Source organism: Triplophysa dalaica, chromosome 9 (assembly GCF_015846415.1).
Source record: "Triplophysa dalaica isolate WHDGS20190420 chromosome 9, ASM1584641v1, whole genome shotgun sequence".
NCBI lineage: Eukaryota > Metazoa > Chordata > Actinopteri > Cypriniformes > Nemacheilidae > Triplophysa > Triplophysa dalaica.
This window is the reverse complement of record NC_079550.1, coordinates 13,141,252-13,169,240: the sequence shown is the minus strand read 5'-3', so window position 1 is coordinate 13,169,240 and position 27,989 is coordinate 13,141,252. Positions and strand designations below refer to the sequence as shown.

The window sequence follows — 27,989 nt, the reverse complement described above, 5'->3', positions numbered from 1 at the left end:
TTAACCAAACAGTTCTTGGCCAACATTGATTACCATGGGGGGAGATGACAATGGTAGTCAAAAGTGCCCCAGAACTGTTTGCTCATAATTTGTCAAAAATTATTTACATCATTTTTGCTACTATGGTAGTCAGTGGTGCCCCACAACTGTTTGGTAACAAGCATTCTTCCAAATATCTTTCCCTGTGTTCATCAGAAGAATAAAGAAATGTATACAGATTAGGAACAACTTGTGGGTAAGTAAACGGCAAATTTAAATTTTGGGGTTAACTGTCCCTTTAAACCTATAAAACCCCACAACATTAAAAAACGGTTATTTGAGATTTACTTGCCACTCCTTCACCCCCTGCTCAACCGGTCTGCCCAGTCTGAGTCATACGGATTCTAATACTGCATCGTCACATAATGAAAGTATATTCTCCATCTTAAGCCCTAAGTCTTCATTTTGTATGTCTCTCCAGGACTGTAGTAATACACAACACGCCAAAGTCCAACTCTACTGTTAAGCAAGTGATAAACGTGACACTTTTAAAACAATAGTCTCCTCGATCAACAGATGATGTCATTCCAAAACATGTTTCTCCAGCTTGTTAGACTATCACTTATTGAACAACTGTTCAATTATATTCTTTGGCATTCCACCATCTCTAACCGGACTGGCAGGGTAATTATCCTTCAGTAAAATAGTAACAATCAGAACATGTGATTTTCCATTTGCCTCCGAGTCATAAACCTTGCAGTACCGGTCCAGCAAAAAAACAAAAACTTCCCCGTATGAAAGTCACGAAAAACCTTCGACTAGACGAGATACGTCAAGTAACAGCCTGAGGCATTCAATGCGATTTCAGAAAGAGGCGTCAGAACTCACCCTCATTTCATACTGGGAGCATATTTATTTCTAAAAAATAAATTGCTGCTGGGAGCATTGGATATTTCCTCGTGCATTTACAATTCCTATTTGCTTTGTTTATTCATTTTTTTGTAATTAAGTGTCACTGAGACAGCGGGGGAACAACACAAACACATCCTTATGTATTATTGAGATCCATCACAGGAGTACACAATTCTTATGCTTTTCCCCATTATCTTTATTTAATACAAAATGTAGAACGTTTGGTTAACCCTGGTGAAAAACGTGAGCATCTATATTTATGAGCAAGTAAACACAAAAGGCTTGACAACATGTTGTTGTTGCTTTTGGCATCAATTAACGTGTGGCATACTGCTATGCAAAGGTACGGTCCAAAGACAGATTTTAATGCCTGCGGCCACTGGCAGAACATGAACTCCATGGTGTTTCGAGAGCACAAATGCGGCCCCACGAATCGCATGTGTTAGACTCTCCGCATTCTCCAGGGGATTATTTGGGCCCGAAGTAGTCCACCACTCCGCTGCCCTTCAGCCCGTCGAAGAAGAAGAAATTCCTGTGCGGAGCGTCTCTCTGAGACAAAGCCTGTCAAACACACGAAAACAAATGAGAAAATGCCCCCACCTTCAGAAACGCCACAACGCGCAGATGTAGACGTTTTAATAACGGCTTTGCTGTTCGGTAATGAACTAGTTTGTTGAAAACACCGGGCACATTCTCTGTTGTGATGAAGGAGAATGATGGGCAAGGGGCATCGAGCTACACAGAGCCATATGCGAATTTCAGCCTATTTCATCATGCAGGGAGATGGCGAGACAGCCTGGCTTCACTCCACCTCCATGTGGGTTCAAGGCCTGCTCAGCCATCGCTCTCGAGACCGTGATGTTCACTTTATCGCCTCACGCAGCCATGATCTCCAGCCCTGCACGTCTCCATCACATCTCTGTCTGAGGTACGACATCACCCTTCAAGGCAGATATTGACGTTTTCGCAATCTCGTCGGCTACTAATACGCCGATTTTGAATCAATGTACTTCATTTTTACAGGGCCTATAGTCAAGGTTTGAAATGAACTCACCAGCCAATTTGGCTACTAAATGTTTATGTTACCAGCCATTTATATACGAATATATAATAAAACATGCATTTCATATTGATAAAATATATATATCCTCCTCAACCGTTTTTACCAAAAATCCCAATTGAGTTTTTGAGCTAAATTTGCACAGGTGTACACAAACTTCCCTGTTAAAGTCAGTGAACATAATTTATGAAAACTGATTTCTACGCTTTCCTGTAGCTCAGTTGTAAGAGCATTGCGTTAACAACGCAAGGTTGTGGGTGCAATCCCAGGGGATTGCAAATACCTATGTAAAATGTATAGGATAAAGCAATGTAAGTCACTTTGGATAAAAGCGTCTGCCAAATGCCTAAAAATGTAAATGTAAAAATGTACCCGCATTGGGAGGTTGGCAGCCCTGTAGCATATTGTTTTTCTGTCTATAATCTGGGTGGGTAGACAATGTAATTATCCAATTTGGAGTCACTGATTCGAATTATTTAATCTCATATGGTTTATGGAATAACAAGCAAACATTTCTTGCATTAGCTAGTGTATTTCATCAGTGACCGGAGTATTACCTTGTCATTTCTGGCATTTATACACTGTCAACAGATAAAAGATTTGGATTTAGCCCAGATTCTGATGGAGAGGGCAGCTGCCATACGCTTCTAGCTGTGCCATCAGAAAGCTGCCATGTTACTTAGGAGAATATAAATGGGTATACGGCTTTGTAGAGAACCAGAATGCAAGGTTTTATGGAAGGGTAAAAAGTGTTAAAGAATGATATGGGGTCAATACAAGTTTAGCCTGATGAACAGCATTTACAACTTGAAAAATTGATGAATCAATAAATTACATAATTTCACAAAGGGTGACTAGTCTTAAATGTATAGTTTACCCTGTCAATTCCGTCATCATATTATTTTAACATCATTTAAAACCTTTACAACTTTATTTCTCCTGCAGAACAAAAAAGACATCTCGAAGAATGTTAGTAACCGAAAAACTGGGGTTTGCATTCACTTTATTTTATGGACGCAGAAGAAGTCAGTGGGTACCGCAACTATTTGAATACCAACATTCTTCAAAATATCTTCTTTGGTGTTCGTCAGAAAAAAGAAAGTCTTGCAGGATAGAAATAACAAGCGGGTGAGTAAAATATGACACAATTTTAATTTTTGGGTAAACTATCCCTTTAAATAAAATTGAGCCCAGAGCATTCTATCACATCACAAACATATCTTGAAATACATTTCTAGTGGGATGAATAAGTGTATGTGGACAAGTCCAAAGTCTACAAAGCTCTCACCTTGACTATCTCTTGCCCCAGAACTCCACCAACTACAGCACACACCGGGGCCATCTCAGAGAAACAGTAACTGAGGAACAAAACACGCCAGGAATTGTGGGTCAAGTTGGTAAGAAAGAGAGAGAATGTTAAATGGCAACAGAGACGGGACAGAATTGATGACATGTGTAGTTGATCTAGATTTTTTCCAGACTGACATCTATGCCAGTGATATGTTTTGTGCTGTTTTTGTGTGTTAACTCAAATATCATGCTTTCAGAAAATTAACCCAGCGACCAGTTAATTTGGAAAATGTAGTTTTGTACATTCCTAGATTGTAAAAAAAGTGAAAAATTGGAAGAGGAAAAATGTTGATCTCAGTCAATAAAAGTACCTGGCAAAGGTGTTGGGGAGCAGATCCGAGCTCACGCCCATGGTTTCAAGAACATCGTCACGGATTTGCAGGAGTAGTTGTGAGTCTTCGGCATAGCTGACTGGCTGAGGATCGCGACCTTTATCAGTACGAAACTTCAGAAGCACTGTCAGAGGAAGCAAAAGATAGATAGGGAGTGGGTTTTCCATATTTAAACAGGTTGTGAGTGAAGATGCGTTTAAAGATTTGTGTGGTAGGTGAAACAGCACTCGGGCTCTTTTCCAAGTGCCATCACTATGTATCACTTCCCCTTTTAGGCTGCCCACCAACTACAGCACAATGAACTCCTGCCTACTACATTTCCACCTGGCATCATAGTACACAAACACACACATCAAAGAAACACCCACCCCATGATATCTCACCATCTCTGACACACAGATGAACACTTTTTTTATACAAATTTCTCCAGATTGTGAAAGCTATATAAAAACAACATCTGAGAGTTTGGAAGAAAAACTCTAATGTAACATCAGACTAGTCTCGCCACTGAAGCGATAAAACCCCAAATAAATCTGTGAGTTAAGTCACAGGAAACAGCTCTTCCTCAAAAGCTTGTGTGTGGTATTTTTGAGCACAGCGACATATTTAAGTCTTGCTTCATAGAACAAATAGGAAATGTTATTTTTTCCATTAATGTAATAGTAGATGTTGAGGGAGGGGTTGCGGTAACGGTCGGAGTCTGTTATAATGACAGTGTGGTGTGGAGGTGGCATGTTTTGTGTTTGAGAGCCACTGCACATGACTGGCCATGGACAGCCTGTGATGGAAAATGAGACACGTTCAGTGAAGACAACAGGTGAGCACTAATATAAAAAGAGAGATGTTGTCTATAAATACACAGATCGGCTGACCCTCCCTTCAGTAAGTGTAAAATATAGAATTCAGGAGGAAACTGTGTTCACAAATGTCTTTGGTCCTAATAGGTAAACAATATTGCATGAAAATAAGAATTGAGAGTTTTGATTTTGAGAATGATGTGAACCTGTTACCTTGCAAAAGAAAGAAGTCGGTAGGAACACGCTTCAGATTGCTTTTAGCTTTCTCATCGGTCCAATCAACCTCCAGGGCCTCTTTGAGACAGCAGAAACTGACCGTCTACATAAAAAAGGCCGAAGTTAACGCTTGAGATCATTAAAAGAATAAAATCAACAAAAAAAATGAACACACCCACCTTTTTCACCATAGTGGTCTCGTTCGGGTCCACTTTTGGTTTCTTTGCCTCTGGACCATCATTGGCCTCATCAGAGCTTTTCACCACTTTGGGCTTCTCCCTGGCAAGGTTAAACAAGACCATTAAAAATTAAATTACTCAAGCATGTTTACACGCACGTTCCCACACTTACTCTACATAATGATGCTCCTGGCCAAGGTTGGAGAACATGTATCCCTGGTAACCATATACGTCTCCACAGAAGACCTTGATGTTCCTGGAGGCACAAAGCTGATCCACTTTTACCATGAGGTCCTTGGAGCATCCAGTCAAGCAAATCTAAAAAAACAAAGCAAGCATTAGCATGGCAATGACAGGCAACTGACCAAAACATTGGCGCATCTTATCCAAGCTCCCAAACCTCTCACACGCCCGTTTTTGTGTTTGAGATAACAATTGGGTGGCATATTAATAACCTAATTCGTCCAAGATGTTGATGGTACACAAAGTGCAACGAGGCGATAACTGGGCGGATCTTTGTGGACAGCTGCATGATCATTTTATCTTGAGTTTGTTTACCATTGATTTGGCTGTTTACTTTTCTTTTCAGAACATTATCTCTAACCTCATAACCTCGTACAGGCACAGTAAAGGGATTATAAAAGTATTTTCAAAAACCTATTTATAAAGATTCGCTTTGAGGTTATGTAATCTATACCTGAACATCAATAACACTTCTCAGAAATGCTGTTGCAATGAAATAATGCCCTGAGGAGTCACACCTTCACTGCTGTTGGCAAGGGGAAAAATATGAAACCTGTGGCTAGACGTTTACTATTTGACTCTTCCTGTGAGCATTATGTGCCCCTAGGGAACTCCCAAGTGCACATTTGATCATGCAGTGACCTCTAGAGGACACAGAAAGGAAAAGAATTTCGCTAGACTGGCATTGCATATTAATAAAACCTGTTGGCCGGTAACTATAACACATTACATAGATAAGTAAGCACCACATATTATAAGAGATCTTAGCAATTAACATTAAAGAGAAATAACAGTTCACTGTTACCCGCGTGATAAACCAGAAATGTATCTACATTGCCTATTTATTCAGAACTGTGCAGAATACTTGCATTAAACCACCATGAGAAAAATATGAGAAAACTCAAAATGTAAATTATATTTTTGTGACATCTCCTTTAACCCAAAGATGGAGACTGGCTGATCTTGTATACAGTATGTTGCTGCAGGTGATTTTTAATAAATGTGATGTTTGACTCAAATAAGATCCTATTGTCATAAAACCAAAATATATTCTTTCATTTAAAACAATGTAAAGGTTGTATGTCTGCAAAGTTAAATTTGGAATCCAGTGCCCACTGTCATGAGTTCCTTCTTGATGCCTGGCCCATCATCCATACATAAAAGATTCGTGCTTTAAAAAGTTCAATAAACAGATTAGGCCAAAAATGCTTTGCGTAGACTAAAGAAACTTTTCAATCATATTCAAAGAAATCCTTCGAAACGCATCATCAGCCCCTACTGATCTCACATTGATCTAATGTCATAATAAATCACAATGTTTGTGATCCTTTAAGAAAAAAAATAGCTCAACACCTGCTATGAACGGCCGTGTCTGTTGCACAAGTCCTCCTAATGCTTACTGACTGCAATAATCCTTTTATGTATGCAATTCCTGATGTGTTCTTTGATGGACATGTTCCTTGATGCACTTATTAATGAATTGATGTGGCAGTGATATGTTAACATTTGTTATGTAGTTTTTTGTTAACTAAACTGGCAATATTAAGTAAAGCATTGTCTTTAAAATTAACATGATAGGACAAAGACACTCAGACACATTGTGTCCTTTTCACTTCCCGAAAAATATCAAGAGAAGTAGATGAAAGAGAATAGACTATGTTAGACACACCCCCTGCCAGTTTCTTGGTCTCCCACCATCTCGTCCCCCTCCTCCTAAACTCTGACTAGCACTCCCAGAGGGAGATTGCAGACAGATCCTAGATAGGCAGAAGATAAAAGACTGCCTGTCTGTGCTTTGAACAGTGTCTGTGTGCTGAACGTATCATCCACAGCCAACAACACAGCCCTGATTGGAAGAAATCAAGATCAGGACAACTGACCATGTGCTTGGAAAGAACATACACTTGGAAAAGACAAAAACTAACTAGAGTTTTATGAGTTCATGTAGAGGTAGGAAAAAATGAAAAATAGGATACAATCCATTGAATCAAAATTGCACGAGAGACATCTAGTGGACATGAAAAAAATCACCTGATACAAAATATCAAAGTTTCTGTCCATTAGATATAGTAGACATAACTATTCATATCTGACACTTAAGTATTTGGTTAAGCTGGTATTAATCATTTGAGGAATCACCAGTACATTGCAGCTGAATAGTTGATTCAAAGATGAAGTAAAACAGTTATATTAATACCAAGAACCTGCTTTTTTAGTCTGTGGGCTGAAACAAATAATTCATACCATTTTGCAATAAAAAGTGCAAGTGTTCACCTGAGCTGGGAATATAAAGGTAGCAGGTTCAAACCCCTCAATTTATGAGGCAGCACTATGTGCCCTTGACCATAGGACTTAACCTGTATCTGATGGTGATTTTTATATTGTGTGCATAGAATATAATTAACTTTGTATTTTGTGTACTGTGTAGTTTGGTAAAGACTTAATTAATTTACAAAACTATTGAGGCTTTTTATATCTAATTGTTATAATAATATAAATTTATTTGACCATAATAAGAAACTAACTCAGAGTCAGAAGCTTGTTCCAGCACGTACCGCATCAAACTGGTAGAAAAAGTCATCTGGTTTGCTTTCCACTTGTTCAGTGTCTGCCTTCACCTCTACCATTGGGTTAAGAAACTGTGCTCTCTCCAGAGAGGCTTCGGCTCTGTTCTGACCATCAGCATCCACAGGAATGAGGAACTGAGCTCGTCTGGACTCCTCTTTCACCTGACCGGTGTCAGCGATAGAAAACAAGACCTGCTTAGATAGGTACCTTTCAAGCTGCTTTTTTGGGGTGATAAGTTTAAGTCAGTTCATGTATAACCTGCTCATGATCCAGGAGAGTCAACCCTTTTACTCCAGCCAAAATAAGATTCTTAGCAATTTCTGCACCAAGACCCCGCAGTCCAACTAGAAGTACCCGTGATCCTCGAAGTCTGAAAATGTAACGTATACGTTACAGACTACAGTAACGACATAACTTGGTATTTGTATTCGACTAGCCAATGAAACAAATACGTATCGTCGACCAAAAATATCATTTTAGACAAAATGCAAGAATGTAAATGTAACTCAAATAGTGCATCTGAAATCATACTAATAATTTTCTTGGGTAGAACGGTGTAGCTCGATACACGATTCTTAAACAATTTGTCTAACAACTTAAAACTGAAACCAAACTAACATAACGGCTTTAAGTAATGTAAGTATCATAAATGCTCCTGATGTATTTGCACAAACCTTTTTTGAGCATCCAAACCCCAGAGACGAATCTGACGATCATACTGAGCAGCCTCCTCTTCGCTGATAACAGTGTCTTCTTTTTCGATTGTGTCGATCATTGTGCGTTATTTCCTATATTAAAATGTAAGAAACGGACTGAAAGGGTAAGCTTGACTACTATGAACTAAACTGTATTATTCCCTTTCTCCATTCAATGAGATAAAAGTGCCGCTTAGTGATACTCGTAAAGTCGCACAATGATGACGTATGCGATGTGAAAACGCGCCGGTTTCAGCACAACAATGGATGTTTCCACCGAATAAAATAAATTTCGAATATCATTGTGAATTTATTCATCTGGGACTATATTATGGTTGAGGTTATAATAGCATGATTTACTTAATGTGAGACATTGCGTAGACATACTAATTAGATTGTATTTCTGGAAAAAATGGCTTACCCACCTTTCTAAAGCACATAGATTAATAAAATATAGCACAATATACAGTTATATATGACTCAACAAAATGAACATAGTTGACATAACTAAACAATGCTCCCGTCTGATGAATTGCGTCACAGAGTCGACATTACATGTTGACAATATCATTATAACAAATGAAACTTAAAAAAAGTTGTATTCCAAGCAAGCTTTCTTATTACTTTCTATATGTAAATGTATTTTTATATTTCAGAAACAAGTTCAAAAAGAAGTTGATGTAGTTAAAGTATCATAAGCGATGCAAACTACTCATCTCACATCTTAATTCATCTTTAGAATATATCTTTAATCATTTAGTATTTTCCACATTATAATTATGAAAAAGTATGAATATTTAATTGGTCAATATTAAGGGTTACAAACATTTAAAACACACCGTAAAAAACACCTTCAATAAATGTGTTTTTTCACTAATCGTGAGTTTGCATCCAAGAATTATGACCAATCCAGAACTGACCATGTATTTGTTATGTCTATGATTTAAAGAACATAAAAGACGTATTTGGTCTTCGGAAACAAGTCGGCCAGTTCCCTTTGCCGACGTCACTGCGCATAAGACCGCCCCTTCTCTTCGGAGAAGAAGCATCGCCATTTTAAGTGAATGAGTTTCATTTCACACACCGCAACTGTAGGACGGAGAACCTCAGGAACGTTTTCAACCTATTTCTCTTTTAAACTGTTAGTGGGGAATTGACTACTATGAACTGAATCTTTTCCTTAAGCCAATCAACAAGTAGCTCAAAGTCAAGTAACGCAAAAGACAGTTGATTTTTTGCACTGAATGTAGTACGTTAGAGGAAATGGCTGTGGAAAGCATGACTGTCCATCCAAACTCCCCAACAGCCAACCACGAACACAACAGTCTTCTCACTGACGAAAGGTCGAGTAATATCATCATATTTCTATCCAACTATTGATTTGTCCTTTGCTTTTTCCAAACACAAAAAGCACGGGGCATTTGCTTTTTTCTTTCAAAGGGATTAAAGTCGCCTTTCTGGGAAACGTACAGAGGTAACGAAACGCCATCTTGAAACGTTACACAGCGCAATCTGGAAGGTCATCCTGAATCAGGAAAAACATTGAGAATATGATCATATTTGTATTTTCAGTCTTATCGGTGCTTTTAAGTGATCGAAGACCAAATGGTAACTACTAACGTTACGCCAAAACATCGTTCCCGTTTTTCCGTCACCGATAACGAAACAAAGAAAACATGTGTAAACATTATTGTATATTACAATATTTAAATCCGTTTCAAAACCAAACGTACTGCAATAAGACGATAAATCTTCACGTTACGGGTAAAAGTCCTCCCTTAGCGACACGATAAGGAATGTGAAGTATTATCCCTCGTGAGGCCTAGCCATAGAAGCTAGCAGTGCTAACAGCTAGCCAGTGATTTACCATTCGAACAACAACAACAAGGCTAGCGGAAGAAAATACATAGCGGTGGACTAGCATGTTTTATACATTTCCCGGTTCATTATTCCGATCTTAATTGAGGTAGTTATCTAGCTCAACATAGTAAAGTTTAGCCTAATGCAAAGTTAAACAGGTCGCGTGTGATTTAGGAAAGCTAGTTTGTTATCTTTAGCCTGCGCGATAAACGACGAGCTACGCACTTCTATTTTTCGGCCGCCACTGTCATTACTTGGATATTTTTTAACCTAATCCTAAGAGTTATTGCATGCTTTAACTTAACTTGATTTGTAGCAAAACAAGATATATAGCTATACTTTCCTATTTAAATTTGGGATTCTTTCGTATATTATCGATAGTGCAGTTTATGCAGTACTTTTAAAACACATTTATATTACTATTCTATTACAAATTAACGTTTGCATTAGTGTAACCATTTCGAGTTGACCATTACTTTGTTGCTAATACATTTCTCATGTTCAACTTTTGAGAGAAGATAAACGTATACATGTTTTCAATCTATCGCATGAAAAGTAGTTTTATCTATAAAGTGGGATGTAACCTCCTTATTGATGCAAGTTTTTCTTCCGGTGCAGTTTTGACAAGAAATAGGAGTTAAAACTTAACCAGATTAATTTACAACAGTTACGATGTTAAACATTTCAAAACGATTGCCCTGTTTATTATACATATTCCAGTGTTGTTGTAAAATAGTTGTGCAGTTTTGCTGGTTGCCTCCAGTAACAGAGCAAGCTTTATTTTTACACACATCCCTCATGAACCAGTGCTTTGTCCAATGTCTCAGAAGCATTCAGTCTTATCCAAACATGAAGCAAAACACAGTTGTGTTTAACCATACCACCATTGTTTGCAAATGATGTGTCTTTTTGGGCCCACAATGCACCTTCCACCTCCCACCTCAGTTAGACAGTCACAAATGTGAAAATAAGGGTTCCACAGTAAGTATTCATTTTAACGCCAAAGTTCGTTCCTTTTAAGTGTGTGTCATCAACTGATGTTGAGTGAGTAGTTTGCCATTGCATGAGTTTCTAAATGTTCATGATACTCCCAGTGACAAATGTTTGTTAGTAACCATTTGTTTACTCGAGCTATAGTTGTCAGGTTGCTTGTCTGCCAAGACTTTACGGTTGATAAGACTTAGAAATTTTTTGTTTGTTTGACTCCTTGACAGGTAGTTATTTTCACAGGGTGTAATAGACAAGTGATAGTGGTGTTTTTGTTTTGGGACTAATAGTGAAAACATTTGTACAGCCTAAGTAAGACATAACGTGACTATACAAACCATTAGGTCCCTTGCATGTTTGGACTATGGATCCATAACGGAAAGAGCCCTCTCTATTAGGCAACCACTGAAACTTGTATTTACATGAGGTTATATATGGTCATGCAGATCATTTTGACAGATTTAGGCGAAAAGTCTGCTATACGAAAGAGATGTGTGTTTCACTTAGTGATCATTTGTTAATTGATTGTCTCTGTAATATTTCAAAGGCTCCATTTACTGGTCACAGTGGTAGATGTCATGTGATTTGAATCTTTCATTGACTAGAAAGGCCACAGGAAATTGCAATATATGCCTCACATATGCCTCACCCAGTCCGTTTTAAAAGAAAGTTTTTATCATTGTAAAGCTTTGGTGGAGATATTTGACCATTTAGGTCAAGAACTTTGCGTAAATCTTTATTCAAACTAGCCATTTACCCCAATACATAATATACTTAATAATATCAGTAAGATGCCTGGGAAAATTAAAACGTTGTATTTTGCTTGTTGCCAATCGAGCCATTGCTACCCAGATATATATTAAATTATGTATTTTAGTCGCTTGGAGTATTTTTGGTTTGATTTATGATTATGATCTTGTAGAGGTTGAAATATGACTTTTGCCTAGCTCTATATTTCTGTTCATCTGATAGCACCCTTGCACTGCATGGACATGTTGTGTTTATAGGCCAAAGTTGAGAGCCTTTTTGACCATGTATGCCAGAATCTTAAGGTGGAGCAGAGAATCTGTTAATGTGTGTTTTGTGTCAGGTTATTGTTATTGTAGGTGACTATAATGCCTAATGAGCGGTTTCTTAGCAAAAATAAGTGATAACATCCCTAGAGTTATTGCATCATTGCGTCTGAAGATTGGCAGCCCTGTTGATAAAGAGGTCTTTGGTCTACGTTACAGTTTGACTATAGGCTCATTGTTAGCAAATGAAATAATGTTAAGAGATGGCTTCTTTTCCTCTGTGATCTGCACTGTCATCATGGTAAATGAATAAATAATTGTTAATAGCAAGGCCAGCAGAAACAGTTGTGTCAGAATCAGTATTGTAGACCTAGTTTGAAAGCAACCAAGAGTGTAAATGTTATTCTGCACAGTATTCAGCTGTATCGTGTTGAGCTGGCTAGGGATGCAAAACTACCCACCTCCCGGCCAAATTAATTTTTATGATCAAGGTTGCATTAATGTTTTTATAAAAAGGTTTATTACTAAATTACTAAAATAATTTCAAAGGTGTTCTTTAACTTAATATTTACCATTATTAAACTGTTATAAATAAAGACAGTTCATTTAAAACCTACTCCAAGAACACCTTCTATAGCTGTCTCACCTATATCGCGTCTCATAAATTACTACCAAAGACTTTTTAGTTATTGCTATAATTTGTTCATCCAACATATTGATTAAAACATGTGCATAGTCCAGTTCAGAGTTGTGATGTTCTGGCTGTTTATGTTTAACAGAAAGGAAGAAGGAGAACTGGAAGAGGGCGAGTTGGAGGATGACGGTGGAGAGGCAGAGGCAGAGGTGCCCAGCGGTGAGGGAGCTGAACCCCAAGAAAAGCCCCGTCGCAGCAAGGAGCACCATGTCAGTGAATCGGATGAAGAAAAGTCACATCGCCGCAGGAAGAAGAGAAAGAGGGAGAGAGAGAGGGAAAAAGAGAAAAGAAGAGCAAAGAAAAAGCGCAAATCAAAGCACAAGGTGAGATTGTGCATGTAAACGTGTTGATTGTGTCCAGGCACTACAGCAAAAGTGTGTCTTTTCTGTGCCACTAAATAGATTACCCTAAAAATCAACACTTTTGCTGTTATGGTTGTTCGACAATCGAAAATATTTGGCCGAAAATACCCAAAAAAGCATGTAAAAAGCCGAATGAGTGAAATGGTCGAATACATTTTACCGAACATGACATGTGATATGATCAAGCTGCAACCAGCGCAGCGAGAGCGAGTCATGGAGAGAGTGAGAGAAAACAAAGTAAACTTGAATGTTATTCGACCCTAGATAGAAATAATACAACAGCAGAATATAGTACAGTTAAAAAGACTGTAAATTAAGAAGAACAATGACGAGATACAGACTAAGCAATCACACTCTGGGCATAGAGAAGGGGAGACATCAACAAAACTGGTTACTCAAAGAGAGCCAAAGTATCTGCCAATACTGTAACCGAGGAGATATGGAGACAGAACAACACTTCCTCATCAAATGCCCGAATTATCAGGAAACTAGAAAGAAATTCTATCCCAAATTTGAAATTATTTGCCCTGACTCCTGGAAATTAGACAACCCTACACAACTTCAATATTTATCAGGAGAAAAACAAGATTGTATTTAACTAGAAGCACAATACATTGATGCCTGCAATAACAAAAGGGAGGAGTCGACCAATCAGTGATGCGGTCACAAATATTCACACACATGTTTTTTTTATTTATTTCTAAAATGTATATTGTTTGATTTGTCATCTGTTCTAGATTTATTGTAGATCTAAGAAATGCTTTGGCAATACATTGTAACAATTCTCATGCCAATTCAGCGCATTTTGCGATGCCCACTCGTGCTTTATTAATGCAGCAAACATGTCGCCAGTGTTTGGAGCATTTTTAAGTGTCATAGAAAGACACAGCACGGAACTTGTTGTGGCAGAGTAAATTCCTGAATGAAAGGGTCTTTACCAGTTGGTAACTTGAGTACTTCAGACTGTAGCGGGCGGTCTGACAAAAAATTGGCTAAATAATTCGAAGAAATACGAAAAGCCATGTTCGCTATTAATCCTCTGGACAAGTGTTTCATTTTTATTGGGCTTCGGCCTTGCTGGGTTGGACTGGTTCGAATCCAGTTCATATTTTTTCAATAGCGCCACAATTCTATTGCATATAAATAAAATAAAAGAACAAACTTGATTAAGATAAAGTGTAGTAAAAATGTACACATTATTTATATTAAAAATTACTTTCTTAAATGTATTTGTTTGAAATATAGCGCCATGCATCCTCAAGTGATGACCACTCAGACTACAGTGATGAATCAGATTACAGTCCCAGCGAAAAGAGAAAATACAGGGAATACAGCCCTCAGTATCCTCCCTCTGTAAGTACATGTCAAATCACACAAACAGAGCCTACAGCTACTAGCCAGTCAGGTTTTAATCCTATCCTATGCTTTGTAGTCTCAGGGGGGTTATCCACCTGCTTCTGGTCATGGAGGTCCCATGCCAAAGAAAGGCTCCTTTATGAAGATGGACAAACAGGGCTATGGGGGCTATGATGACTATGAAGAGGAAAACTACGAAGGTCAAGAGGATGAGGAGATGGCTGATGGGGACTTTGATGACTTTGCTAAGGAACTGAACCAGTACCGCAAGGCCAAAGAAGTTGGCGGTGGTCCACGTGGCAGAGGCAAGGATTATTTTGGCAACCGCTTGACAGAGATGTTTAGTGTCTACTCAGTCCTTTCTCTTATGCGTTAAACCATAGTGGGATTTTAGTGTGATTATACTTATGCTAAGCCTTATTTCTATAACACAGGTAGTAAAAACCGGATGAAGAACCAGAGAGGAGGGATGAGAGGCCGTGGAGGGATGAGAGGCCGTGGTGGAAGAGGAGGAGGCGGCAGAGGAAGAGGACGGGGCAAAATGGGAGGAGACAATGACGACGGAGATGGAATGTATGAAGAGGCTGAGGTGGGTCCTATTTCATTAATTATAGTTTAATAGCACGTCTCAATACTATCTTTATAACTTCAATATAAGATAGTGTATAAACGTTAAGTCGTAGTTGCTCTGTCTTTTACTTATCTATAAAACACGCCTTGATTCCACAGTATGGAGTTGATGACTATGATAACATGGAAGAAGAAGATTATGAAGAATACTCAAAAGAATTTAACCAGTACAGGAAGTCAAAAGACAGAGGCCGTGGTGAGTTCTGTTTCACTAATAGATCTAGAAACACAAACACATATAGATTATATAAAGTGGTAGTAATTCGTAACTTCATATGTTCTATTCAGGTGGAAAAGGTGGACGAGGTCGTGGGCGAGGCAAGGGAGGTCGAGGCATGAATCGAGGTAGAGGGAGAAATCGAGGTAGGGGACGAGGAGGAGATCAGGGTCCGGATGAAGAAAACAGTGGCGAAATGGACACAGGGGTAAGATCAGTTGACAACTTGATCCGCCAACCAATCTCCATCGCTTAAATTAACATCTGAACACTTGTTCTTATTTAGGATGGAGCTGGAGGCCCAAGGAGAAATGAGCAGGAGAAACATGGGCCGGAAAAGAAGGGGAAAGCCATCTGCAAATACTACATAGAGGGACGCTGTACATGGGTAAATACAGTCATATTGCTTTAAAATATGTTATAGATTATATTGTTTGCATTCCAGTTATAGTGTGTTATTTTTGAGTATTAAATTCTATAAAATGGTATATAACATTTTGTTAAGTGGATGTAAGATAACATATGTCCTATTTGAGAGGAGGAGTGATCTTTCTACTAACTGCTGTCATTCAATCATCAGGGTGACCACTGTAACTTCAGTCATGACATTGAGCTGCCTAAGAAGAAAGAACTTTGCAAATTCTACATCACTGGCTTTTGTGCACGGGCGGAAAACTGTCCTTACATGCATGATATCCTTCATATCATAAACCTGCTGAGACTGTCATTCAAGAATTCTTTGTTCTTATAATCTATTTAAGGTTTTGTGGTTCAGGTAAAATGGTTTCTAAATTTTGAAATAACTCCTTGACACCACTTCACGTGATTTCCCTTGCAAGCTATTCCATACCACAGGCAACTGTGTGAATGGTGAGGAGTGTATGTTCTCCCATGATATCCTAACAGAAGATACTCAAGAGTTGCTGGATAAGGTAATCATCACAAATAATTATTAATGCAGTTGCGTTTTAGTGATTTTCATTTATGATTAATAGCCTTATTTTACAATAAAGATGTTGGCGGAGGATGCAGAAGCAGGTGCAGAGGATGAGAAAGAGGTGGAGGAACTGAAAAAGCAAGGAATAAACCCTCTTCCAAAACCTCCTCCCGGTGTTGGTCTTCTCCCAACTCCCCCAAGACCCTCTCCAGGAGATTCCTCCACACCTATAGACTTTGGAATGGCTGCCCCGCCACGTAATAATAATATGCCCCCTAGTGGTCCACCGGCTCCAGGCCCTGGTCCTGGACCCTGCCCTGGTCCTCCTCCTCCCTGCCCTGATGGAGGCAATTTCCAGGGCCCACCAAACCCCAACGGACCTCCTCCACCTATGGGTCCACCACCTCCTTGTGGAGGAAATGCTGGAAAGAAGATCCCCTCTTTGTTTGAGATTGTGGTAAAGCCAACAGGACAACTGGCGCAAAAGCTGGGAGTCAGGTTAGTTTTTATTTATCCTTTTGTCATGCCATTTTGGTTTAATAATTAGACACAGAAAATATTGATACACTGTTGTTCTTTTTACAGAGGACCAGGTCCTGGTGCTGCTCCTACAGGACCTCAGGGTCCTCCTGTGGGTCCCCCGGGTATGCCTCCACCTCGCTTTCCTGGTGCACCACCACCAGGACACATGGGTCCAGGTGGTCCTCATGAGATGCCTCCAATGGGTCCATCTAACATGAACCAAGGCCCTCCATTAGGACCGCCAATGATGCAGAACTTTGGCCAGGTAGACGGACCGCCAAACCAGGGAATGATGCCTCCAGGTGGTGGATCCGGTGCCAACTTCTATGATAATTTTTATCAGCAGCAGCAAGTCATGACAATGGATGGAAGTGAAGGAGATGGTAAGTCATGTCAACTTATTTATATAGCGCTCTCTTACTTTTACCATAAGCAAAACATAAAAAAACAAAAAAAAAAGTCTCTACACACTCTAGCACACACACACACAGTGTGGTTATCACAGATAAGCACACATTTAAGAGAATGGAGAGAGGTCAAGTATTATTTGGACTATAATTTCCTATATGTAATAATAAACAAATTAAGCAGGTTGTTACATTTTTAATTTAATTTACTAAAACAAAAAATACTAAAGCTGATGTCAGCAGCCCCCCCCCACGGTCAGGCAAATAGTATGAAAACTGTGTCGGGGAACCCAAAACTCGAATGGAGAAAAAAAATCTTGGTAGAATCCAGGCCCAACCAGGGGACCCAGTCCAAACTGCAGCATCTCTACAAGCTCGACAGTGCTTGCGCAACTAGCCTAAATAAGAAGAAAATAATCATAGTAAAAGGTTAATAATAGTTTTAATATTATCATTAATAATCTAATAGCAGGTGAAATGTTTGTAGTGAGGACTTGTCGGGTCGCTGCTTCCCTCTCTCAACTCTGCGACCAAGTCTGGGCATGGACTGCATCCTGCTCGCTGTGGTAGCCTGGGAACATTGAGAAGAGATAGTTCAGAGCAGAATACTGTTCGACACTCTTTGATGCAGCAAGTACATCATTTGTTAAGGGAAGTGTTCCTGGTTCCGGTTGATCTAACTAATGCAGCCTAAACCCTCAGAGGATTTGTATTATGGAAGTGTAGTGGATGCAAGGTTGAAAAGATGCGTCTTAATCTCTGTAAAATTTAAACTTTATCTGGCTCCTGGACAGTCCCAGTAAGATGGTTCCAATATATAGGCGAAAGATAAAAAAAGATCTACCACCTGCACTTGATTTTGAAATTCTAGGTATTACCAACTAGTGTTGTCACGATACTGGAATTTCTAACTCTGATTCAATACCTAAAATAAATATAGATTTTCGATACAGCGGGGAAAAAACTGCCATGACAATAAGGTTTGAACAAGACTAGTCAATGAGATATATATTTACATTATTTACTAATTGTTTATCTAATGTATATTTTACTAATAGAATTACTATTTACAATCAAAGTTGTATTTGTCAGTATTAATGGACCAGAGTTTACATAAATAGTTGAGAGATTAATAAAGAGATTAAATAGTTTAATAAATACTTGAACAAATGTATTGCTCTTTATTGTCAAGCTACATGTTAGCCTACATTTATATGATTAAAAAAATATATTTGGCTTTTATTCACATATAATCATTGTTCAGCATACATATAGACAGAAACGCAAACTTTAAATGCAAGAACTGTTGCAGAGACTCGCACTGGCCATTTTAACTTTAATAACATTTAACCAGAGCGAATGAGACGAGTGGATGAAATCCTTCATAAGTGGACACACATAGACCGATATGGTAATAGGAAGTGCAAACGTGTATCGCAGGCGAGAACTGTTACGGAGACTTTACCCGCACCAGCATCATTTCAAACATCAACTTAACCATAGGGAATGAGACGAGTGGATAAAATCATTGATGAGCGCATAAAGACAGAAACGAATGCATTAAACATCAGAACTGTTGCGGAGACTCTGTACTGGCCATCTTTCTAACATAAACAACATTTAACCGGGGTGAATGAAACGAGTGGATGAAATAATTGATCAGTCCACATACATAGAGCACTATGGAAAACATGGGAAATGTAAACGAGAGTGCGTATTGGAATCGTTTCTGATTTTTCAGTATCGATACATATTGAAATATCGATATTTGTAACAACACTGTTACCAACTGACCAGAGCCCTGAGAGCGTAGTTAACGGGAAGGATTGTAATACAAGAGAACCTCACTCAGGAACTGAGAAGCTAAACCGTGTTGGGGTTTATAGGTAATCAACAAGATTTTAAAGGTAACAAGTGCAATGTTGACAGAACCGGGCTAATATGCTCATACTTTTTAGTTTGTGTAAGAACTCGAGCTGCTGCATCTTGAACTAGATGGATTTTTTGTAATAAGCACACTGGACAGCCACCTGATAATCAACAATATCTAGTATCTAGTCTTGACGTGATAAATGCATGAATTAGCTTCTCTCCATCTGATAGTGACAGCATATGACGTAGTTTAGATAATTCTTAAAATGGAAAAAACACGTTTTTTACAGGTGTTGGCAACATGGCTTTCAAATGACAGATTACTATCAAATAAAACGCCAAGATTCTTTGCTGACAACGCGGGTTCTTTGGAAAATCCGTCAATAATTAAAGCAGTATTCTTGGTTGTTTACGTATGGCGGTTTTCGGTCCAATAAGTAAAACTTTTGTTTGTCCGAGTGAGGTCGCAGGTAAGGTTGCATTCATAGTTGGAGGATCTATTCACATGTTTTTGAAGCTCGACCAGTTGTCATGCTCAACCAGTGGAGTTTTCAGAAACAGCTCTCTTTTGTTTTATGCAAGTTTTATTCCTAAAACATAATATGAATATTCAGCCTAATTTTACCACCTCTGTACAGGTGACAACTTTCAAGGACCAAGCAGTGGAATTTTCAATGATCAGCCATCTGGGAACCAGAACTCTGGCGGCATAGAGGGCCCAGCTAATGTTGGCCCCTCTAACCAGTCTGGAATGGCAGTGCCAGATTTTCTGCCTCCAGCACAGCGTGTGCTGTTTATGAGACTCCAGCATAAACAGCAAGAGGATGAGGAGAGAGCCAGGAGGCTGACTGAAGGTGGAGGAGCAGAGAGAGAGAATGAAGGTACTTCTGAACTGCTCTCATTAACCTGCCCTGGATGCATTTGCTCCAATATCATAACATGCAACTGGGTGGAAAAATTAGCTACGATAGGGAGTTTTCCTACATTTTTTTAAATTAAATTTAAATAGGAAAACATATATATTTCGAGGATATAAAATAGCATTTTGCATCCCACATTGTATGTTTCATGTAAAAACTTGTAAAAATAAACATTTAAAGAAAGTATGTTTTTATAACTATATCTTCTATTGATTTATATACATATAATTAGCTAGTTTAAAAGTGCTGACATACATGTTGCCAGAACTATTTATGGGAAGGAAACATCTCAAGGTCTCCTCAGAGCCTGACCCTGCCTAGAACCTCATAATACTGTAAACATCCTCTGGGCTGGGATTGTGCAATCTCACCCCACATACTTTTTTCCCTCCACTAGATGGTGCTTTCTTAGCATTAAGTTTAGCTATACTGATGTTTTAAGAATATCAGGTAGTGCATTAGCTACCATGAACTAATACTTCTACAGCATTTATAAATCTTAGTTCATGTCAACTTCAGCATCATACTAATGCATTTTAAAATAAACCGTGGTAACCTAAGTTATTGCACAGTGTACTAACATGAATAGTTGTATTGACATTAACTTACATAAAAATAAATAAATACATGTTTAAAAACTATATTATTCATTGTTAGTTCATGTTAGGTATGCATTTATTAATTTTAACAACCTTTTTGTAATGTGTTACAGATAGGTTTGTTATCTCTGATCTCTGTCAATTATAATTTTTTTAAACAGGTGATTCAGCAAACTGGTATTCCAGCGAAGATGAGGATGGTGGGGGCAGTGTCACATCCATTCTCAAAACCTTGCGCCAGCAAACCCAGACCCAAGGCCCCCCCAAACCTGACGCAGCTCCTAGCGATCCTCGTCTGCAGAAATCTCAGCCTGCACCGACTCCCAGCCGACCGGCAGATCCCCGGCTGGCACGAGACCCACGTTTATCCAGGACTGCAGACTCTTCTCAGGCTCCTGATGCCAGTGCTTCATCTTCTCTATCCCCCACCCCTTCAGATCCCCGTCGTGCTCGGCATGCACCCACAAACCCACCTAAACCAGAGAATCCTCTAGTCTACAAACCCCCTCCCCTGACCACCCCAGCTAGCAATGAGGAAGAGGAGGGTGAGAGAATGCTAAGGGAAAAGCCTGTGCCTATCCCACTCGATCCTTTAATGGGCATGGCACTGCGTGATCCCCGCTCACAACTACAGCAGTTCAGCCATATCAAAAAAGATGTAGTCCTGATCAAGCCTTCATTTTCCAAGGCGGTGCTGTGGAGTCCCGAAGACCTTATCCCTATCCCTATTCCCAAACAGGACTTACTCCCACTTCCCCCTGGCATTCCTCCAGTTACTGCCATGGATCCTCGATTGTCCCGCACCCCACCCCAGCACCATTCAGCCCCGCCCCCTTCGATCCCACCTCCTCCTGTTGCTTCCGAGCAGTCTAATCAGCCCTCCTCATCCCTCCCAGACTTTGAGCTACTCTCGCGCATCCTCAAAACTGTTAACGCCACGTCATCCAGCCCTGCTCAAGCAGCCCCTGCAGGAATCTCATCGCCTCCGTCCGCTTCTGCTGAGAAGCTTGTTGACCCGCGCAAGGCACGAAAAGTCCCCGCCGACCCCCGACTCCAGCCACAAAAATCTGCCCTTAAATCCACCTCAGAACCACCAGCCCCCCAAGTCTCTCCACCGGCAGACTCCTTATCCCCATCCTCCTCCTCACCAACCATTGCACCATACGATCCAAGGCTACTATCGGCAGGAGGATCGGTTCGAAGTGCTGCTGGTGGTGGTGGAGGTAGTGGCAGCAGCAGCGTGCTGAGTGGCATTAGTCTGTATGACCCACGGACTCAGGGGACAGACAAGGCCGATGGCTCGGAGGCCGCTAGTCCTCCCCCTGAGCCCAAGTCGAGCGAAAGTCAGACAACTAAACCCAAGGCAAAAGAGCCGCTTTTTGTGCGCAAGTCTGCGCTGGACCAGCCGGAACCCGAGAAGAGCACTACAGAGCAGACTACAGATCGATACAACAGCTACAACCGCCCACGACCCAAACCTTCTCCCTCGCCCAATGCAGGAGCTGCAGGTGGGCCTCCTGCAACAGGCGGAACATCCGCAACTGGTCAGGGTCCTGCTGGGGCTACAGAACAGCCAACAGGGGTCCACAACCTTCCTGTATCCACACTGTTCACCATGGTAAAGCAGGTTGGCAAACCCAGCGGCACCGGCAGCCCGTTCGGTGGCAATAGCCCCGCCCAGCCCGATGTGGCCGAACAGGACAATGCCTCTTTAAAAGACGTTTTCAAAGGCTTTGACCCCACAGCATCACCATTTTGCCAGTAACCCTTACTACTACACAGTCATCGTGAACCGCTAAGGACTTTAGCATGGGGTTTTCTGAAATAACCAGCCCTTGCCAGGTCACAAACCACACCCCACAGTATTTACATAAAGATTTCTATTGGACAGTTGGGTTTGGGAGGGGTACTGACTGAACTAGGGATAATGGGAAATGAAAGCTAAATGTCTATTTTAAAACCAAATGGGAAATGTTTAAATAAAATGTTCATTTTAAGGACCTATATGGGCGTATACATCAAGATATACTGAAGTAATTTTGGTTTTACATTTTCATCAACCTATACCAAACAGGTTTATTGGATTATGACTCATCCATCCCCTCCCATCATTCTGCTTCAGTTCAATCATAAGCATGGCTTATGTGATGACTGAAAAATTTATTGCTCGACCTGATCAGCATTGTGACGGGGAGAATTCATTCACTGCCACTCCGTCCGTCACTTGCAGTCGAGCTAAACTAATTCACCGGCACTCTTCATTTGCTGTCCACTAGTGGTTAAAGATCCTTTTAAGAAATTTTAGCTTTGTTCTCTCTCTCTGCTTAGATTAGCCGACTCGTTTTTCATGTCTGTATGGATGCCCTAATATTCCTAATGCTTCAGATTGGCGTTTAGTCTGTTGATGGCACTCCAGGTTTGTTCATCAAATTGTTTGTTTGAGACTCTTCAATGTGTTTGTGTAACATGAGATCATTTTAATTTATTTTTTATACTGAAGCAGTCTTCTCTTTCTTTGTAATGTTCAAATTCAACCGTTTTATGAATGTGTGTATATATCTATAAAAAATATAAATATATATACATATGTGTATAGTACATATTCTTCCCATCTGGTTTGTGAATTAAATTGTGCAACAGCTGATGTTGGAAAAATGATGTCATTTTTTGTTCACATAGGGGGATTAGAGCTCGCAGTTTCCCTGAAATCTGTGTGTCAATGACTGCTCAGAAGTTTCAGCTTTTGTTGTTTTGTATTGCCTCTCTGCAAAATGATGGCTTTGTATATTGAAAGTGTCCATATTCGACTTAAGGTAACATTTTGTAACCAATCATTGTAGGTGAAGTTTTGAAGTATTTAATAAAGGCAATACCAGATTGAAAATGAACTGGAACAGAGTGTGAATCAGTGATGATATCATGATTCTTCTGACTACTGTATATGAGCACAACGTGACTCATTTCCTCAGACACTCCCAAATCCAGTAGATCAGGATTTTTTAATTGGAAAAAAAACGTGGGAAATTGAAAAAAGGAAAACATTTGAAAGCTGTTAGATGGAACCTGCATGTGCTTTTATGATTCATCCAACACGTTTATCTCGGTTAAATATTTTTGATACATTGTGTTTGTTTGTCATAGTGATAAATACTTGATTCGTTTTAGCCACACTAAATTAAAACCACATTAAAAGATCCTGTTTAACTTTAGTATGTTGTAAACATGTTTCTATACTGAGTTCTGCCACACCCTGCTGTGTTTTAAAACTAGAGTGGTGAGACTGTTGATTTTCTTTGGCAAGGGACTTGAATAAAGAGGCTACATTTGCGTAATGTTCTTATAAAGTGGCTTATTATAGCCTGGCTCTTCTGTTTTTTAAACTGCTTGCAAAGCTTTTCTCAGAATTAACCTACATCTGCATGCACAGGCATGTATCCTTAACACTGTTTGAGCTCACATGATTTCTGCAGTCAAATGTATTTTACAAATTTCATAAATGGGGCCTTAAAGATAAATGATGTCATCACATTCATTCTTAACCTGTATTGACTTGCTGACTTGGTTCCAAGACATTTTTTTAAAAGTTGATGCAACTCTGTTTTTACACACAATGAATGTCAAAAGTGACTAACATGTTGCTTAACATCTTTTTAGAGTTGGAATAACCTGAGAGTAAATAATAATAGTTTTTGATTTTGGAGGGAATTATGCCTTTAGATAGACTTTAGTCACAACTATCTGATTCAAAAACTAATGCAGCCTTACAATTAAATGTGTATGGTCTCACTAAGTGTCATGCCAAATTTGTTCATAGATTCCCATATGGTCACAACTACAACCTTCTCTTCAGTCCCTCCACCCTACTTCCTGCCCTTTTTAAGGAATTCTATCCAGTGCTCTGGGAAGACCATCGTGAGCCAGCGCTAGAGCAGGAACAGCATGTATGCTCAAGAGACCTCAAAAACAAAACAGACTTCCTTTGGAAAAAACAAAGTGGGACCTTCAATCACTCCCTGAGAGGAGCCTTCCTTTTCATTCAGAACACTCTTCCTAGTTTAGAGACACACTGGCACGGGTAAATAGGAAATGATATATTAAAATAGATTGTTGTGTATAATAAGGGTAAAAATAGCAATTTTAACTTATTGATGTCTTTAAAGTTTGATATCCGATACATCTTATGCATGAATCTGGTTTACTGCAAACATCAAATCATTGTAACGTTTTAAATGTACATTTATGATTTTTTTTGCTTGTTGATTGTAATAATGACCGGTAAAGGTTACTTTCATTTAGTTATGTATAAGCAGCTTTGAGTTTAATCTTAAAGTGTGTTTGTGTGTGAAGGAGTTACTTAATAATAATTACTGCATCCACTTCAATCAAAGCGCACTTAGTTCCCACAACAGCCCCTTGGTCCTCTGGGAACTATCTGCACTAAATGGGTCATACAGTCTGTTTATTTCTGTTCCTGCTGAGTTGTGCTTTTTCCCAAGTCTACTTTCACTAAATAGCAGCAGTAGGCCTACATCACAGCAATTTGGAGCCTTCCTGTGAAAGAGCTTAAAGTGGAGTATCTGTCAGTGGATATTCTGATAAAAAAAGATTTATTTTATCTGTCTCTTTTTGTTCTATTTTAGTATGCGCTGTACTGTTTTCTTTTCATGTATTGTTTTCACAGCCCAAGTTGGCAGCAATGTGTCCTTGTGGGGGCTTAAGACAAAACACACTATGAATTGAAATATTCAGTGCTCCTGTTTTGGGTTGTCTAACCCTCTCATAGAAACAGACTTAAACCTTGGGTATCTATTTGTGGGTTTATGGTAAACTGACCCGATTATTTCAGATTCGCTTAATAGTACTGACCCACTATTTCAGCACAGTTGAATTGCCCAATAGGACATTTCCCACACCTTATGCAGGGGGGAAGCAGTCAAGAATTTGAATAGAGTAAAGGAGGTTCGTCGGGCAGGCATCCTCTGTGTTTGGGGGGTAAAATGATTATAAAACTAAATAGCATACTTACCTTCCCTTGCCATAATCCGAGAGACGTCTCATGAGTTGTGTGTCCCAATTTCATCACCTTATTCTGAGTGAAAGATGCATTTTGGTGTGGTGCGACTGATAATGCCCATGGTATGGTTCCCATCAAGGCGACACATCGTCAGTTGTGCACCTCAGCCTCATTGGGTGATTTGGCCCTTTATCACAAGACACCCTCAGCCAACCACAGGTTGATCAGACCTGGGTGTGTGTCACATTGTTACAAGGTCATCTGGCAGAAGCAGTGGGCAGCTATCACTGTATCTCAAAGGCACCACAGTCTTTACCCGCCGGCCCAGATAATAGAACCGATAGAACTTCTGGTGAAGAGTCCAACTCTCTAACCCGTAGGCCATGACTACCCAAACCATTAATGTGTGCTCAGTTCCCCCGGTCCCGTGTGGCATACTATTACAACACATTACCAAAATCAAGGCAAACATACGCGCCAACCAGTTGGCTAAGGCTGTTATAGCCCCACTGGCTCTGTTAATGCAAGCTTGGTGCCCCCGGTCCCGTATGGCATAACAGTACAACACACAACACCATTTTATTACGTGGTCACTCGGCAGTCCATATTGCATCCTTCCGTTTCAACTACAGCCAGTGGCTGCTTCTCTCAGCGATAGTGGCAAGTTCTTTGACTACCGTCCGTTGGGCCTGTCCTCATATCCCAACTTTCTTAAGTAGCTTTGTAGTGGAATTGGAAATCGCATTTCCCAATCCCTGGCTATACTCAGGAGACCTGAATGTGGGGTTAAGGGCTTGGCCCGCGGTTTCTGCTCCTCCCGAATAAAGGGTTGCCTTTTTAGCGTTTTAGCCTTGGTGTTTTGGGGGATGGCACTTGCTGCCACTCTTTTGGTCTCTACTGCTGCAGTTACCCCAGGTCTTTCCACTTGTTTTTTAAACCAGATTATTTAGATTCGCTTAATAGGACTGGTTGTCATAATCCCACTATTTTACAACATAATGCCATCTATCTATTCATAAAGCTCATTTAGTGATTAACTGGTTAATGTTTATGGTTAAAAAAATATATTTTTGTAGAAATATAGCACAAACGCACATTTAAAGGCGTTGTTCACAAAAAATGAAAATCATTTACTTACCCTCAAGTTGTTTCCACACTATACAATTCTTTATTTTGTTCAGCACAAAAGAAGATATTTTGAAGAACATTGGTAACCAAAGAACACTGGCCCTCATTGACTTCCATTCCATCCATCATGGACACCGACCACATTTCTTAAGATATCTTCTTTGTCACAGAAGAAAAAGTCATACAGTAAGCATGTCTTGAAGCACATGAGGTAAATAAGTGAAGACAGAATTTTCTTATTGCTTGGTGAACAATCCCTTCACATTTTGCGTTGCAATAGGTGAAATTTTAAAGTTTTGGGGCCATTGTCTATGAATATAACTCACGATTTGTCTGATATCATTATGGGTTTCTGGTGGAACTATACCCCTTTTTATTCAAACTTAGTGTGTCATCCTGCCAGGATCTATTATGACAGGCTTGCATGCTGTGAAAACACTCAGAGCACTAATGCAAACCACATGTCACATCTCGAAATTCCCAGAATTCCTACTGGTAAGGTCACTTAGCCAGTCAATTGTCCTAAAAAATCTGTCTCTCGTTCAGCATTCCACACTTACTGCCCGTTCACACAACATACACAGTGACGTCTTTATGGATTGATGACTTGCTAGGCCTCCACGGAAGGGGGGTTTAGTTGACCTGAGGGTCCATTTTGTCCTTTTGCGTCAGAGCTGACCAGCAATTGAACCCTCAAGTTCTGATTTTAGGATTAGAACCACTGATTAATTCAACCAGAACAGACATTAAAGATATTCAAAAGGCTTTCCAAGAAATGTGATGAGGGAGGATCGTCTTAATCTTCTTAAAATGTCTGCAATTGTCTGCAGAATTGGCCATTTGTAACGACTATATCTGATCCATATTAAAGAAAAGATTTTCCAGTTGTACAAAATGCCGCAGACGTATTAATGCCATTAGCGTTTTGTCTGTGGGAGAAGGGGGAATTTCTAGGTCACTGAATCATAACTTTATGAGGAACTTTTTTCTCACAGATAATGGGACAGTATATAGACTGTGGTTCAGTCAAGTGTGATGAAACAAAATGAAATCAGGCTGAAATTTACCGGAAAAGCTGTAAACATTCCAACATTTCAATAATCTGGAAAAAGTAGGTTATTTGGGTTATATGGAATATTG

At 39.7% G+C, this 27,989-nt stretch overlaps 2 protein-coding genes across 3 annotated transcripts; one reads left to right on the top strand and one right to left on the bottom strand.

Moving 5' to 3' along the window:
- Positions 1-1,066: 1,066 nt before the first annotated feature.
- sae1 (SUMO1 activating enzyme subunit 1) lies at positions 1,067-8,546 on the bottom strand. The gene is made up of 9 exons (XM_056757310.1): positions 8,311-8,546; positions 7,895-8,006; positions 7,624-7,797; positions 4,998-5,143; positions 4,826-4,925; positions 4,644-4,749; positions 3,613-3,757; positions 3,240-3,309; positions 1,067-1,452 (listed from the first exon to the last, which is right to left on the bottom strand). The coding sequence occupies exons 1-9, from the start codon at positions 8,409-8,411 to the stop codon at positions 1,360-1,362; spliced, it is 1,047 nt and encodes a 348-aa protein (XP_056613288.1). The 5' UTR covers positions 8,412-8,546; the 3' UTR covers positions 1,067-1,359.
- Positions 8,547-9,269: 723 nt separating this feature from the next.
- Positions 9,270-24,794, top strand: zc3h4 (zinc finger CCCH-type containing 4). 2 transcript variants are annotated; one of them, XR_008907516.1, is made up of 15 exons: positions 9,270-9,674; positions 12,971-13,208; positions 14,493-14,600; positions 14,680-14,908; positions 15,038-15,192; positions 15,333-15,429; positions 15,522-15,658; positions 15,737-15,838; positions 16,031-16,142; positions 16,273-16,382; positions 16,464-16,885; positions 16,973-17,292; positions 19,827-20,069; positions 20,869-23,520; positions 24,522-24,794. XR_008907516.1 is itself a non-coding variant. In XM_056757274.1 (14 exons), the coding sequence occupies exons 1-14, from the start codon at positions 9,595-9,597 to the stop codon at positions 22,470-22,472; spliced, it is 3,957 nt and encodes a 1,318-aa protein (XP_056613252.1). In that variant the 5' UTR covers positions 9,270-9,594; the 3' UTR covers positions 22,473-23,595. The 2 variants fall into 2 exon arrangements, 1 of the variants encoding a protein (XP_056613252.1); XM_056757274.1 differs by lacking the exon at positions 24,522-24,794 and having other exon boundaries at positions 20,869-23,595.
- Positions 24,795-27,989: the final 3,195 nt, after the last annotated feature.

Coding starts and splice junctions, on each gene's coding strand:
- sae1 (XM_056757310.1), bottom strand. CDS start 8,411: ATGATCGACACAATCGAAAAAGAAGACACTGTTATCAGCGAAGAGGAG. Junction 8,007..8,310: donor GGTTTGGATGCTCAAAAAAG/GTTTGTGCAAAT, acceptor TTACATTTTCAG/ACTTCGAGGATCACGGGTAC. Junction 7,798..7,894: donor CTCTCCTGGATCATGAGCAG/GTTATACATGAA, acceptor GACACCGGTCAG/GTGAAAGAGGAGTCCAGACG.
- zc3h4 (XM_056757274.1), top strand. CDS start 9,595: ATGGCTGTGGAAAGCATGACTGTCCATCCAAACTCCCCAACAGCCAAC. Junction 15,430..15,521: donor GTCAAAAGACAGAGGCCGTG/GTGAGTTCTGTT, acceptor TGTTCTATTCAG/GTGGAAAAGGTGGACGAGGT. Junction 16,143..16,272: donor AAACTGTCCTTACATGCATG/ATATCCTTCATA, acceptor ACACCACTTCAC/GTGATTTCCCTTGCAAGCTA.